Here is a 15,795-nt window from a genome sequence, read left to right on the forward strand (position 1 = left end):
GTTGTGCAAAACCAGTGCAAGGGGTTGTACAATACACAGTGTAAGGGGTTCTACAATACTAGTGTAAGGGGTTGTAGAATACCAGTGTAAGGGGTTGTAGAATACCAGTGTAAGTGGTTGTGCAAAACCAGTGCAAGGGGTTGTACAATACACAGTGTAAGGGGTTCGACAATACTAGTGTAAGGGGTTGTAGAATACCAGTGTAAGGGGTCGTACAATACCAGTGTAAGTGGTTGTACAATACCAGTGTAAGGGGTCGTACAATACCAGTGTAAGTGGTTGTACAAGACCAGTGTAAGGGGTTGTACAATACACAGTGTAAGGGGTTTGTAAGTAGTTGATTGTAATTCTTTGTTTTATAAAGACACACTGCTGATTGCCACTGAAAAGGATGACAAGATAACGGAACCAGAGGAGGCGATTCAGACAAGATCTTTTTCATCTTTAACACCTGTCGCAGGCAAACCTACAGCAGAAGGTAGGCTCCGTCACATCCACGTGAATACTACTAGTAGGTCTCAGGGGAGAGATAGTGAATATAGAAATAATTGTGGATATAGAAAATCAGTTAACCCTAACCCTAACCCTAACCCTAACCCGAACCCGAACCCGAACTCTAACCCTATCTCTAATTCTAAATTAAAACAATATTAGCCAAAATAATAAACAATAAAAATAAATAAAAGACCAAATTAGCCAATCAGACGCCGTTTTTATTGGCTCTTAACGCGCCCTCTTAGGCGGATCACTATCTCTCCCTTGTGGCCAGACACTGCCAACTGTTACGTATTGCCCGTAACTTTGTTACGGACCGCGAGTCAAAATTACGGCTGTTACGCACGACCTCGAAAAATACGGACAGCAAGAAATCTCTGAAAATTTATATTTTCTAATGCAAAAAAAAATAAACACAGTGTAAAATCAACTACATTATCATGTAACATGACTACTGTGTCTGTAGATTTAGACTAATGGCCCTGTCACACATTGACGATTTAAGCCAGCGTATGCCGGACGTATCAAAATTTGGTGAACTACGCTGCGTACGTCGAATAAGTTATGGGTAGCTTTGTATATAGTTAAGAGCACGCTGAAGCACGCTGAAGTACGCTGAAGCACGCTGGTATAATCGTCGTAGTACGGTGAGGTTGTCTTAAAAATTTTGAGCATTCTCAAAATTTTCCGAAGTATGCCAGCGTGATGCCCATACGTCCCGCATACGCGGGCCCATAATTGTAGGTAAGTTAATGCGATCGTTGACACACGTTCACACACGTTACTTGTAACGTTACTCATAAGTCGAAAAATACGTCAGATATATGTCTAGCGTACCCAAAACTTATTTCTAACTTATGAGTAACGTGCTTTGAACGCTATGTGTAACTTATCTCCAACGCATAGTTGACGTATGTAGACGTATTTGACGTGTTTCCGGGACGAACCACAGAACTTACATGAACGTGTTTCTAACTTACAGCTACCGTATAATGGCGTATTGGCAGCGTTTAGGGGAATTGTATATAAAATGGTATTGGCATGTTGATACTTGCGACGGTGATGTTGATTACTCGTGATGTCTAGTGCGGTTATGATTTGAATCGTCGAGCGGCAGCCTTTTATAGGCTACGACACGTGATCGTCGGGCGATCGCTATGACCGCGCGCTATGCATCAAGTTAGACTAATCGTTGAGCATAAGTTGTGAACGCCCTGGCAACACAGCTAAGGCATTCGTTGGTAACTAAGTTATCTTATAAGATTATCGAAACGTTCTATATACGTTACTAATACGTTAAGTATACGTCCAACTCGAATATAATACGCTATGTATACGCCCAAAATTCGAAAAAAACATCGATAGTTCAGCGTATGCCAGCTTTTTTAGAGAAATTTTTGATACGTCCGGCATACGCTGTCTAAATCGTCAATGTGTGATCAAGGGCGCAATAATACCTCTTAAAACGTAACCGGTACTCACTGAAAATGGTAAATTATGCTGTGTGTATGCGGCTCGTCTGTCTGGTTTTATGGGCGCAGCATTTTGAATGACGTCACGGATCCAGGAATAGAGTACCGCACTTAAGGCTATTTTCAGCCAATCACCGTGAGAGATATAATTAGGTTGCTGCGTAGTGCACTGTAAATAGAGCTGACAAAAAGGTGTACTGCCAAATGCCTATTTGTTACGGAAAAATCCAATAATTATTACTGATGATCATCAGATGGGTTGGCAGGTCTGCTTGTGCAAGGGGTTGGCAGGAGGTTATGTATTCGGGTCTGTGCATTAGTGTGTGCGTGTGTGTGTGTTCGCGCGATCGATAGTCAGCAACAGCTTGCCTTAGGGCGCGAGTCAGCAGCAGCTCGCCTATTGCGTCGAGTCAGCAGCAGCTCGCCTTAGGGCGTCCTTGTTTACTACCGCCACACAAAGAAAAATCGGTGAGCTACCGATGTAACGAGTTTGCTCTTACACTTACACGGCGACTCTTTGTTTATTACCGCCATACTAAGAAAAACCGACGAGCTACTGATGTAACGAGTTTGCTCTTACACTTGCACGGCGACTCTTTGTTTACTACCGCCACACAAAGAAAAATCGGCGAGCTACCGATGTAACGAGTTTGCTCTTACACTTACACGGCGACTCTTTGTTTACTACCGCCACACAAAGAAAAATCGGCGAGCTACCGATGTAACGAGTTTGCTCTTACACTTACACAGCGACTCTTTGTTTACTACCGCACACAAAGAAAAATCAGCGAGCTACCGATGTAATGAGTTTGCTCTTACACTTGCACGACGACTCTTTGTTTACTACTGCACACAAAGAAAAATCGGCGAGCTACCGATGTAACGAGTTTACTCTTACACTTGCACGATGACTCTTTGTTTACTACCGCCACACAAAGAAAAATCAGCGAGCTACGCACGTAACGAGTCCATGTTCAATGATGCCGCCGAACAAGCAGGCAGTGATCTGCAGCTCGCGATCCGGGTACTGAGGGAAGAAGCGATACTCCTCAAACAGGTTCCTCAGCATGCAGTTGTACACCTCCTGCAAGTACGAACGAACAATTGTAGGAAAGGAATAGTACAGTTATAAACTAATATTTATCACATACATTATAATGTATTACTAAAGTCCGGCACACACGTGGCGATTTTAATCGCCACGTGTGCGCCTCGTAATGTCAAAAAGACACGGGCGTTCCTGCCACATTTCAACAAGCTCATCCTCCTGCTTTTTTCCCACACCAAGGGCGCTGCCATATTTGATCACGTGCTTCAAATCATGCATTTGATTAGTTAATCCAAAAACTGTTGCCTGAATCCGTCGCCAGTGCAGCGCACACGTGGCGATTGTTCAGCGACTCGGCAACAAATATCAAACATGTTTGATATTCCAACGACGAGTTTCTGGCGTCAAAATCGCCATCGCCATGCAGCGCACACGTGGCGATCTCTCGGCAATTCTGTCGCCGGCAACAAAATCGCCAGTACTAGCAATAAAAATCGCCATGTGTGCGCCCGGCTTAAGGCACACAGTAGGTCAGATCTTTTTATGAAAAGTCTGAAATCGTTAGTTCATAGTGTGGGCATACACAGCATTAAACTTGTTTCGTTAGAACTTATTTAGTTACTTGCACCAATAGTGAAAGAAAGCATGAAATCCATAGGGGGTCCAGAAAAAATACCCAACGATTACAGTCCGACCTCCTTTATCCGGCCACGTCGGGACCGGCACCCATCCGGTTATGCGATTTGGCCGGATATGAGTTATGCTCAAACACAGCATTTCTATGCAGTTCAGTAGGGTTTATGCATGTGATAATGTATTTACTCGTTGCTATGATTATTTGTAACAAACTGTTGTGTTTTATGGTTTATATGAAATGGAAATAAAATGAAATAAAGCAGAAATTCTACCACTTCGGTTTATGTTTGTTTCTTTTGTGCTGAGATCTAGGGCTGTAACGATCGATACATTCGTGTATTCGGTGCACCGAATATTGTTGTTGGACGATACGTATTCGTTATTCACGTCGTCATTATTCGAATACTGACAAATACAAATAATATAAATAAAAAAATCTTTTTTAAACTGCAATTCTACGCCGATTTGCTCGAATTCTGAATGTCATTTGCAGCTTTCTCCGTGAACGCACCTAGACTGGTACCCGTCCCTTCTCACATGTCGAGAAGGCCGGGACGTGTATCTTACTATCACGTGTAACTCGCCCCATATCGAGCGTGTGAGAAGGGACGGATACTAGGGATGCAGCGGTATACCAGAATTGCAATATTATCGCGGTGTAATATTTTAGAATATCATACCGTAACCAGCTCAATACCGTGGTTTTCTCGTTGACATGTGATATATACGTGTACAGTGATGTCACGAAAATCTGACACAGCCATGCCACGTTTTTCCAGCCATGTCCAAGTTTTGAGCGAGATTTTTAGGTGAAAATAAATGAAAAACCAAAGATCATACACTGCGAGATCGCGGCCGGTTAATAGAGATTTCCGGATAACGGGTGGCCGGATAAAGAAGGTCAGACTGTACCATAAATACACTTAGTATCAAGAACACCTTGTACGTGGATAAACGTATTTCTTAGAGGTCAGGATGCGCAACCATACTCATGAGATAACCGACATGAGGTTACAAACGCTCGTACTAAGCTAAATCACAAAACTCACCCTTTCTACCATACTTCTCATATCCGACATATGAGGTTACAAACGCGCCGTACTAGTGATGGGAATCGGCTTGGAATTTCATAATCGATGTTATCGGTTTCCCTTAACCGATCGATAATCGATTATAATCGGTAAATCGGTTAATAATAGCATAGATTTAATTTAATCTTACTTTGTATATATACAATTATACATAGCATTTCAATATTATCATGTTTTATGATCATGTAGGCCCTATTAACTCTGTGAAGGTTGCTGTATGTATATCAATGTCTGTTCCTATACAGTATTTAATCAATTTAAAAAGAAATGGTTTAAATGCCTTTATTTTAAAAACATTAAAGATTTTTAAAAAAACATGATCAAGACATGTTCTTTATTATAGTAAGTAAGTTGTTTGTGTTCTAAATAGTGTAGGGCTGTGTAGCCGCAGTTAATGCTCCTGTGCAATGGAATTATCCTCTCCAACATGGATGTAACAAACAATACGTGAGAGTAGAATCTCATCTACGGATAAACATCTGTGGGACAGTGTCAAAACAAAACAAGACACTGTCCAATTTGTCCATGTCTATAAGTACACTAGTACCGCTCTGGCAATCAGACAGTACTATGTTAACAGTGATTCATGAAGGTGTCCTCTGGACTACACACTGATGCACTTCTATCTTCGCTACCAATACATGTCCATGCTGCGATTTAATAATTTAAAAAAAAAAATTTTTGTTGTTGTATTTTTTATAATCGAATTATTTGTTTATTCATAATCGATTATCGAATTTGAGACTATAATCGATCGATTTTCGATTATAATCGATCATCTGGACATCACTAGCGCGTACTAAGCTAAACTACTCATCCTTTCTACCATACTTCTCATATCCGACATGAGGTTACAAACGCGCGTACTAAGCTAAACTACTCATCCTTTCTACCATACTTCCAGGAGTAGATAAAGGAAGGAGGTGTGACTTCAATAAACAAGGGAAATTCGTCATTTACTAGCCTTATAATACCTACGATTTACTACGCGTAACTCATCCAACTTGAGCTCAAATCGGACACAGTACATTGCGCCCATCATCGTACGAAATCATTTCCTCGTAGACACACCCGCAATCCGGAGATACAGACTGAAACGTACGACACGATTCTCTATTCTCTGGCCAATAAATTCACCGCATAGAGCGCCTATACTTCAAACAAAAGGCAGCTACTAACCACACTGTCCACGGGGCTTGCGCTCACGGGAGGGCGCTGTGGCTAGCAGGGTGATTAGGCTCAACGCAACACTCGGCGAGATAACCTTTGACCCGGTAGACAGCTACAATGTATGCCTGTATGTCATACCGGCATGCCGGCACGCACGCACGCCAATCCGCTATCAGCAGCAGCTCCCTTGTGAGCCACAGCGCCTCGCCGTGAGCGCAAGCCCCGTGGACAGTGTGGTTAGTAGCTGCCTTTTGTTTGAAGTATAGGCGCTCTATGCGGTGAATTTATTGGCCAGAGAATAGAGAATCGTGTCGTACGTTTCAGTCTGTATCTCCGGATTGCGGGTGTCTACGAGGAAATGATTTCGTACGATGATGGGCGAATGTACTGTGTCCGATTTGAGCTCAAGTGGATGAGTTACGCGTAGAAATCGTAGGTATTATTAAGGCTAGTAAATGACGAATTTCCCTTGTTTATTGAAGTCACACTCCTTCCCTTTATCTACTCCTGATACTTCTCATATCCGACATGAGGTTACAAACGCTCGTACTAAAGCTAAACAACTCACCCTTTCTACCATATTTCATATCTGACATGAGGTTACAAACGCTCGTACTAAGCTAAAACTACTCACCCTTTCTACCATACTTCTCATATCTGACATGAGGTACAAACGCTCGTACTAAGCTAAACTACTTCACCTTTCTACCATACTTCTCATATCCGACATGAGGTTACAAACGCGCGTACTAAGCTAAACTACTCATCCTTTCTACCATACTTCTCATATCCGGACATTGAGGTTTAGAAACGCGCGTACTAAGCTAAACTACTCACCCTTTCTACCATACTTCTCATATCTGGACATGAGGTTACAAACGCTCGTTACTAAGCTAAACTACTCACCCTTTCTACCATACTTCTCATATCTGACATGAGGTTACAAACGCGCGTACTAAGCTAAACTACTCACCCTTTCTACCATACTTCTCATATCTGACATGAGGTTACAAACGCTCGTACTAAGCTAAACTACTCATCCTTTCTACCATACTTCTCATATCTGACATGAGGTAACAAACGCACGTACTAAGCTAAACTACTCACCCTTTTCTACCATACTTCTCATATCTGACATGAGGTTAGAAACGCCGCGTACTAAAGCTAAACTACCTCACCCTTTCTACCATACTTCTCATATCCGACATTAGGTTACAAACGCTCGTACTAAGCTAAACTACTCGCCCTCTACCATACTTCTCATATCCGACATGAGGTTACAAACGCGCGTACTAAGCTAAACTACTCACCCTTTCTACCATACTTCTCATATCCGACATGAGGTTACAAACGCGCGTACTAAGCTAAACTACTCACCCTTTCTACCATACTTCTCGTGTCTGACATGAGGTTACAAACGCGCGTTATAAAGCCTAAACTACTCATCCTTTCTTACCCATTACTCTCATATCCGACATGAGGTTACAAACGCGCGTACTAAAGCTAAACTACTCATCCTTTCTACCATACTTCTCATATCCGACATGAGGTTACAAACGCTCGTACTAAGCTGAACTACTCACCCTCTCCTTCTTGTTGTTTGAATCCTTGAATTTCTTCAGCATCTCCAGTACCTCGTCGATGCTCAGTGCGGGCGGGTGGTTGTAGATGCGCTGGAAATAGCTGTTCGCTTCATCTTCCACCTCCTTAGAGAACGACTGAGTCATCTCCGGAAACATGGTCGCCATGTCTCCACCAACGCTCCCAACGCCACCCGTGGGCGTCACTAGAAAATGCATATGCAAAACACGTTGCTTTTATGCGGCTAGCGGTCACATTCACACTGCGAACTGGGATAGACGAATAAAACACGGACTAAACTCGTAAATGGTGCAAGATGCACAGAGAGCCATGGACTATTACAGGTCAAACTAGAAATGGCAGTTGTCGCCAACTACATGTAGCACCCGTGATCTAGTATGAATGAAATATCTCTGTAAGGACGTAGAAGGTAGGTAAAGTTAAATAAGTCACAAAGACAAAGGTTTGTTTACACAACTCATCTGCCTGAGATGTGCCAAGTATGTTAAAATTGGTTGCCTTAGGGGTTTTGGTACGCCGACACACCTTCTCCCCCAAGATGTGTAAGTATTACAAAGTTTGCTCGCGCTAGGTCAATTTAGGGCCGAGTTATAGAGCGGAAGGGAAATATGATAAAGTCAGTCAAGGTCAAATAAATTCCGCAAGTGATGTGGTTTTGATATGCGACACACATTCTACCCAAGATGTGTAAGTATACCAAGTTTGGTAGCACTAGGTCAATTAGGGGGCCGATTTATAGAGCGGAAGGGAAATATGATCAAGGTCAAGGTAAAAGGACAAAATAAAGGTCACAGTGACTGTTTTTGGTACGTGACCCACCTTCTCCCCAAGATGTGTAAGTATACACAAGTTTGGTGTAGCGGCTAGGTCAATTAGGGTCGAGTTATAGAGCGGAAGGGGAAATATTGATCAAGGTCAAGGTAAAGTGTCAAATAAAGTGGCAGTGACCTTGGTTTTGGTACGCTGCTCTCCTTCTCCCCAAGATGTGTACGTATAACAAGTTTGGTAGCACTAGGTCAATTAGGGTCAAGTTATAGAGCAAGGGAAGGGCAAGTGTCTGCGGCGGCAGCTGGACAGACATGAAACCATAGTATCTCCGACGACTTCGTCGCGGCGGATACAATTACAGTTGATCATGTCTTCATCTTGCACCCTAAGTCAATTTAACTTAATCGAGTCAGATTTGAATGTTACTGAATTGAGGAATTGGAATTTGAAAGGAATCAGTTTTACAATAAACTAGAAAGGGCAGTTGTCGCCAACTACATGTATCCCCCGTGTTCTCCCCAAGATGTGTAAGTATACGAAGTTTGGTCGCGCTAGGTCAATTAGGGGCCGAGTTATAGAGCAGAAAGAAATATAATAAAGGTCAAGGTCAAGGTCAATGTCAAATAAAGGTTGCAGTGACCTGGTTTCAGTACGCGACACACCTTCTCCCCATGATGTGTAAAGTATACCAAGTTTGGTCGCGCTAGGTCAATTAGGGGGCCGAGTTATAGAGTGGAAGGGAAATATGAGCAAGGTCACGGCCAAGGTCAAATAAAAGCCGCCATTGACCTTGTTTTGGTACGTGACACACATTTTCCCCAAGATGTGTAAGTATACAAGTTTGGTAGCGCTAGGTCAATTAGGGCCGAGTTAGAGAGTGGAAGGGAAATATGATCGAGGTCAAAGTAAAGGTCAAATAAGGTCACAGTGACCTGGTTTTGGTGCGCTGCTCACCTTCTTCCCCAAGATGTCTAAGTATACCAAGTTTGGTAGCGCTAGGTCAATTAGGGGGCGAGTTAGAGAGCAGAAGGGAAATATGATCAAGGTCAAGGTAAAGGTCAAATAAAGGTCGCAGTGACTGGTTTTGGTTACGCTGCTCACCTTCTCTCAAAGATGTGTAAGTATTACCAAGTTGTTAGCCCTAGGTCAAATTAGGGGCAGAGTTAGGAGAGCGGAAGGGAAATATGATCAAGGTCAAGGTAAAGGTCAAATAAAGGTCGCAGTGACCTGGTTTTGGTACTCTGCACACCTTTCTCCCCAAGATGTGTAAGTATACCAAGTTTGCGTCACGCTCGGTCAATTAGGGGTCGAGTTTATAAGAGCGGAAGGGAAATTCTCCTGCGCGGACGAGCGCGGCGGCGGCGGCTGGGAGGACATGAAACCATAGTATACCCGCCGACTTCGTCGCCGGGGGGGGGGGGGGGGTACAAATACTGTACACTAGTGACTATACCAGGAATACAAATATGAGTCCGCAGGCAAAAATGAGGGAGTCCGTTTTGTAACTATCCTGATTTGAACAATCTGCGTTGATAGGATCAGGGTTCATAATGACAGACTTTCAATCGTAAAGACCTTAATAATTATAAGTATATAATAATCAATCATAATTATTAATAATTACAGACCTTCATAATTATCAACCACTCATAGGATAAAACGATAGGAAGAGGGAGCTACACACCTTCAATAATGATCACCATCTCATAGACATAGGATAAAACAAGCACGACAGGAAGAGGGAGCTTCCGGTTTTGGTTTTACTTTCGTTCTCCCTTCCAGGCACCCGTCACTCCTACGCACTCATAAACACGCTCCACACAGGGTATGACTTCGCGCCATAGACATGAAACAATCAATCGCCCGTACATCAATCGATACCGCTGCTGGCCATGACTCACGTACATCGTACGCACTAGCTGCAGGCGCGTTATACGCTGCCAGGCTATCTGTAACACCCGCGCTGTAAGTCTACTGGCAGGTACTGTTGAAGGTATAAGTTCAATTTTTACATTCTTACCCCCCCCCCATTTTCTCAACGAATTTGAGGTTTACACAAAATCGACCCCTGGGACTGTTGAAATCGCGGATTTTCGCGCATCCGCGGCGAAATCTCATCCCTGAGTCAGTTGTATGCGTGTGTCGTTGCGTGTGTGTGTGTGTTTGTGTGTGTGTGTGTGTGGTGTGTGTGTCTGTGTGGGTGCTGCGCGCGTGTGCGTGTGCGTGTGCGTGTGCGTGTGTGTGTGTTTGTGTGTGTGCGTGCATGCGCGGGTGCGTGTGCCTTTATGTGTGTCGTGGCGTGTGGGTGGCGGGGGAGGGGGGGTCAAACCCGTCTGGAGTCCCTGGACGACAGGTAATAGATGTATATATATATATATATATATATATATATTATATATATATATATATATTATAATATATATATATATATATATATATATATTATATATATATATATATATATATATATATATATATGGTTGTCATATCACCATATACAGTGACTAGCAAGCAGACAATTACTCATTAGCATGCTTACTACATCTGTATGATAGTGGCTATGTGAAAGATAACTACATACATTGTTGACAGTAACAGCTACAAATATGCCTCCATCCTACACTGACAAGCAGAAAATATTGTTGAAACTACTTATCCATATTGCAATGCTCTGCATCTAAATTAATAACAGCTACAAATATGCCTCCATTACACTGACAAGCAGAAAATATTGTTGAAACTACTTATCCATATTGCAATGCTTTGCATCTAAATTAATAACAGCTACAAATATGCCTCCATTACACTGACAAGCAGGAAATATTGTTGAAACTACTTATCCATATTGCAATGCTTTGCATCTAAATTAAATGTTTGACATGGGAGGAAAATGGTTAATATTTTCATTGCGTATTGTGGCCATGTTAAAAAAAATATATATATATATATGAACAATCAGTAAAATGTATACTCACCATTGTAAACAGATTCTAAATGTTCGCATCACAGTTTCAAGTCATCACAGTTAAAAAAATTAATGGATGACGTCATTTAATCACTACGACGCAATTTAAAAAGTCTCATGTTTTTTACAATGTCTTAACATTTCCTCGCATAATCCGCTATGTTGATTAGGGTTAAACTAAAAGTCGGAGAGATTATCTTCAAGTCCAGAGTAAAGGTCAAAGACAGGTGCCAATGTGCAATTTCTCTCTCAGACGTGTAAGTATACCAAGTGTCGTTGCGCAAGTAGGGGAAAATAAGGAAAATAAGAAATAAAGGTCGCAGTGATCTGGTTTTGGTATGCGACAGACCTTCTCCCCAAGATGTGTAAGTATACCAAGTTTGGTCGCGCTAGGTCAATTAGGGGCCGAGTTATAGAGCAGAAGGGAAATATGGTCAAGGTCAAATAAAGGTTGCAGTGACCTGGTTTTGATACGCGACACACCTTATTAGGAGCCGAGTTATAGAGCGGAAGGGAAATATGATCAAGGTAAAGGTCAAATAAAGGTAGCAGTGACCAGGATTTGGTACGCTGCGCACCTTCTCCCCAAGATGTGTAAGTATACCAAGTTTGGTAGCGCTAGGTCAATTAGGGGCCGAGTTATAGAGCAGAAGGGAAATATGATAAAGGTCAAGGTAAAGGTCAAATAAAGGTCGTAGTGACCTGGTTTTGGTACGCTGCGCACCTTCTCCCCAAGATGTGTAAGTAGACCATGTTTGGTCACGCTAGGTCAATTAGGGGTCGAGTTATAGAGCGGAAGGAAAAGTGTCTGCGGCGGCGGCGGCGGCTGGACAGACATGAAACCATAGTATCACCGCCGACTTCGTCGCGGGGTATAAAATTAACAGCTAATTACAGTCCGTTGCAAGATACACAGACTAACCACGGACTACTAACGAACTGCCTGTTAACAATTATCCAATCTCGAGAGTCTGTGATTTCGACGTTCATAGTACGTGGCTTTCCTCACGACCTTGGCAGCCTCATACCAGCAGCTGGAGCTTTTAGAGCAGCTGAATGTGAAAAGGTGCTTGTACGCGGCTGCAACGCTCGCGGGAAAATCCACGTACCAAGAACGTAATAATCAGGAACTCTTGAGATTAGGCCATTCTTAACAGGCAGCCCGTTAGCAGTCCCGGATTAGTCTGCGTCAGTCAGTGTATTTTGCAACAGACTAACGGTAATTTTGTCCATTATAGTCCGCGGCTCTCCGCGCATTTTGCACTGTTTACGTGTTCAGTCCGTGTTTTATCCGTTTAATCCAGTTCATAGTGTCGCCTGTCATTATTTCAACTTACTGTGAGCTAAGAAAGTTGGTGTGGAATAAGAACAGTGCATGAGTAATCTGTAATGAACTTCTAAGAGAGAATGATGCTACCTACCTCGCATGCCACCCACTCCTGCTGTAGGCGTAACTGAAAAAGACGAACATCGTATAAATAACAGCGGCAGGGTGGCGTTGTTGGTGGACATTTTGTTCATGGACGGGAACAGACAGCAGCGACGAATTACATACAACGCTTCACCAATAACATGCCACGTATATAACCCGACGGCAAGACAACCAAGATACAAAGGTACAAACCAGGTCCTGGTTGGCGACCCCTCTCTGCATTAGCTGCTTGCAAGAAGGCGGCTTTCGCACTGAGGCTATTCAGTCCGCCGGACATGATGCTGGTGCTACTCAGACCCGTTGCCAGTGACCCTGACGGGAAACCATCTGGAAAATGGTCGCAAGCTCTCACTCACATGCAGGAGTCGAACAAATCAATACACATGAAATGGGGCCATAAAGCAGAAATGTAGAAATCAGCTGAGCATTGCAGATGCCGCACCAATCTAGAAATGTGGCACGGCGATATAACTCACTTAACTTATCAAAATCTTCAGATTACGATCCGACTAAGAGAGCCGCATACCTTGTATCTGTGATCCGAGACTCGGGATGCCGGACATGGTAGACATTCCGGACATGGTAGACATTCCGGACATGGTGGACATTCCGGACATGGTGGACATTCCGGACATGGTCGACATTCCGGACATGGTGGACATTCCGGACAGAATGCTAGGCGACTGCAGGCTGGGGAAGGCAGATACCTTCCCCGGAGAGCCGGGTGTCGTTGTGAAGGAGGAGAGGCTGCTAGGGAACGGGGGAAGGCTGCTGCTCACTGCTGCCGACCCCCCGGACGCAGCTGCCGTCCCAACTCCCCCTCCCATCGTCAGAGATCCCATCGCACCACTTAGGCTAGCCAGCTGGTCGATCTGTGAAAGATTCAGTGGTCTAGTTCTCGAATGGAAATACGTGCATTGTCTATTCGTCAGTCAACTATTCGTCAGCACATGCACAGATAGGAGCAAAATTGTAAACAAACCATTTTTTTTTTAACTTTTTAATTACTTCTACTGAATACTGAACTAAAATGTTTAAGTAGCAACTTTTAACACTGGTAATTAGTTATTAAATCTATTAAAGGTATACTTTTAGGTAAGTCGTTCCAGGGTTCATAGTAGTAAGACACATGTTGAAATAAGGACTTATAAGACCCTTTCTGGAGGCCAAAATAAGACTTTTTTACGCGATTTCTGATAGATCACCGACTATTAAAGTACACTAATAATATTTATATACACAATTGCACAGCAACAACTCATCTGCCTGAGATGTGCAAGTATGTTAAAATTGGTTGCCTTAGGGGTTTTGGTACGCGACACACCTTCTCCCCAAGATGTGTAAGTATACAAAGTTTGCTCGCGCTAGGTCAATTAGGGGCCGAGTTATAGAGCGGAAGGGAAATATGATAAAGGTCAGTCAAGGTCAAATAAATTCCGCAGTGATGTGGTTTTGATATGCGACACACATTCTACCCAAGATGTGTAAGTATACCAAGTTTGGTAGCACTAGGTCAATTAGGGGCCGATTTATAGAGCGGAAGGGAAATATGATCAAGGTCAAGGTAAAGGACAAATAAAGGTCACAGTGACCTGGTTTTGGTACGTGACCCACCTTCTCCCCAAGATGTGTAAGTATACCAAGTTTGGTAGCGCTAGGTCAATTAGGGGCCGAGTTATAGAGCGGAAGGGAAATATGATCAAGGTCAAGGTAAAGGTCAAATAAAGGTCGCAGTGACCTGGTTTTGGTACGCTGCTCTCCTTCTCCCCAAGATGTGTACGTATAACAAGTTTGGTAGCACTAGGTCAATTAGGGGTCAAGTTATAGAGCGGAAGGGCAAGTGTCTGCGGCGGCAGCTGGACAGACATGAAACCATAGTATCTCCGACGACTTCGTCGCGGCGGATACAATTACAGTTGATCATGTCTTCATCTTGCACCCTAAGTCAATTTAAACTTAATCGAGTCAGATTTGAATGTTACTGAATTGAGGAATTGGAATTTGAAAGGAATCAGTTTTACAATAAACTAGAAAGGGCAGTTGTCGCCAACTACATGTATCCCCCGTGTTCTCCCCAAGATGTGTAAGTATACGAAGTTTGGTCGCGCTAGGTCAATTAGGGGCCGAGTTATAGAGCAGAAAGAAAATATAATAAAGGTCAAGGTCAAGGTCAATGTCAAATAAAGGTTGCAGTGACCTGGTTTCAGTACGCGACACACCTTCTCCCCATGATGTGTAAGTATACCAAGTTTGGTCGCGCTAGGTCAATTAGGGGCCGAGTTATAGAGTGGAAGGGAAATATGAGCAAGGTCACGGTCAAGGTCAAATAAAAGCCGCATTGACCTTGTTTTGGTACGTGACACACATTTTCCCCAAGATGTGTAAGTATACCAAGTTTGGTAGCGCTAGGTCAATTAGGGGCCGAGTTAGAGAGTGGAAGGGAAATATGATCGAGGTCAAAGTAAAGGTCAAATAAAGGTCACAGTGACCTGGTTTTGGTGCGCTGCTCACCTTCTCCCCAAGATGTCTAAGTATACCAAGTTTGGTAGCGCTAGGTCAATTAGGGGCCGAGTTAGAGAGCAGAAGGGAAATATGATCAAGGTCAAGGTAAAGGTCAAATAAAGGTCGCAGTGACCTGGTTTTGGTACGCTGCTCACCTTCTCTCAAAGATGTGTAAGTATACCAAGTTTGGTAGCCCTAGGTCAATTAGGGGCAGAGTTAGAGAGCAGAAGGGAAATATGATATAGGTCAAGGTAAAGGTCAAATAAAGGTCGCAGTGACCTGGTTTTGGTACGCTGCTCATGTTCTTTCCAAGATGTGCAAGTATACCAAGTTTGGTAGCGCTAGGTCAATTAGGGGCCAAGTTAGAGAGCAGAAGGGAAATATGATCAAGGTCAAGGTAAAGGTCGAATAAAGGTCGCAGTGACCTGATTTTGGTAAGCTGCTCACGTTCTCCCCAAGATGTGTAAGTATACCAAGTTTGGTAGCGCTAGATAAATTAGGGGCCGAGTTAGAGATCGGAAGGAAAATATGATCAAGGTCAAAGTAAAGGTCGAATAAAGGTCGCAGTGACCTGATTTTGGTAAGCTGCTCACGTTCTCCCCAAGATGTGTAAG

At 43.2% G+C, this 15,795-nt stretch overlaps 1 protein-coding gene across 1 annotated transcript in view; it reads right to left on the reverse strand.

The window, feature by feature from the left end:
• LOC106807548 (CCR4-NOT transcription complex subunit 1-like) overlaps window positions 1-15,795 on the reverse strand; it is a gene marked incomplete at its 5' end in the record, with an annotated part of 68,250 nt that overhangs the window by 36,150 nt on the left and 16,305 nt on the right. The window contains 5 exon segments of the mRNA XM_014809913.1: window positions 2,923-3,051; window positions 7,496-7,698; window positions 12,669-12,701; window positions 12,872-13,006; window positions 13,206-13,551. Coding sequence (XP_014665399.1) covers window positions 2,923-3,051; window positions 7,496-7,698; window positions 12,669-12,701; window positions 12,872-13,006; window positions 13,206-13,551 — 846 coding nt within the window.

This window comes from Priapulus caudatus, unplaced genomic scaffold (assembly GCF_000485595.1).
Source record: "Priapulus caudatus unplaced genomic scaffold, Priapulus_caudatus-5.0.1 Scaffold222, whole genome shotgun sequence".
NCBI lineage: Eukaryota > Metazoa > Priapulida > Priapulimorpha > Priapulimorphida > Priapulidae > Priapulus > Priapulus caudatus.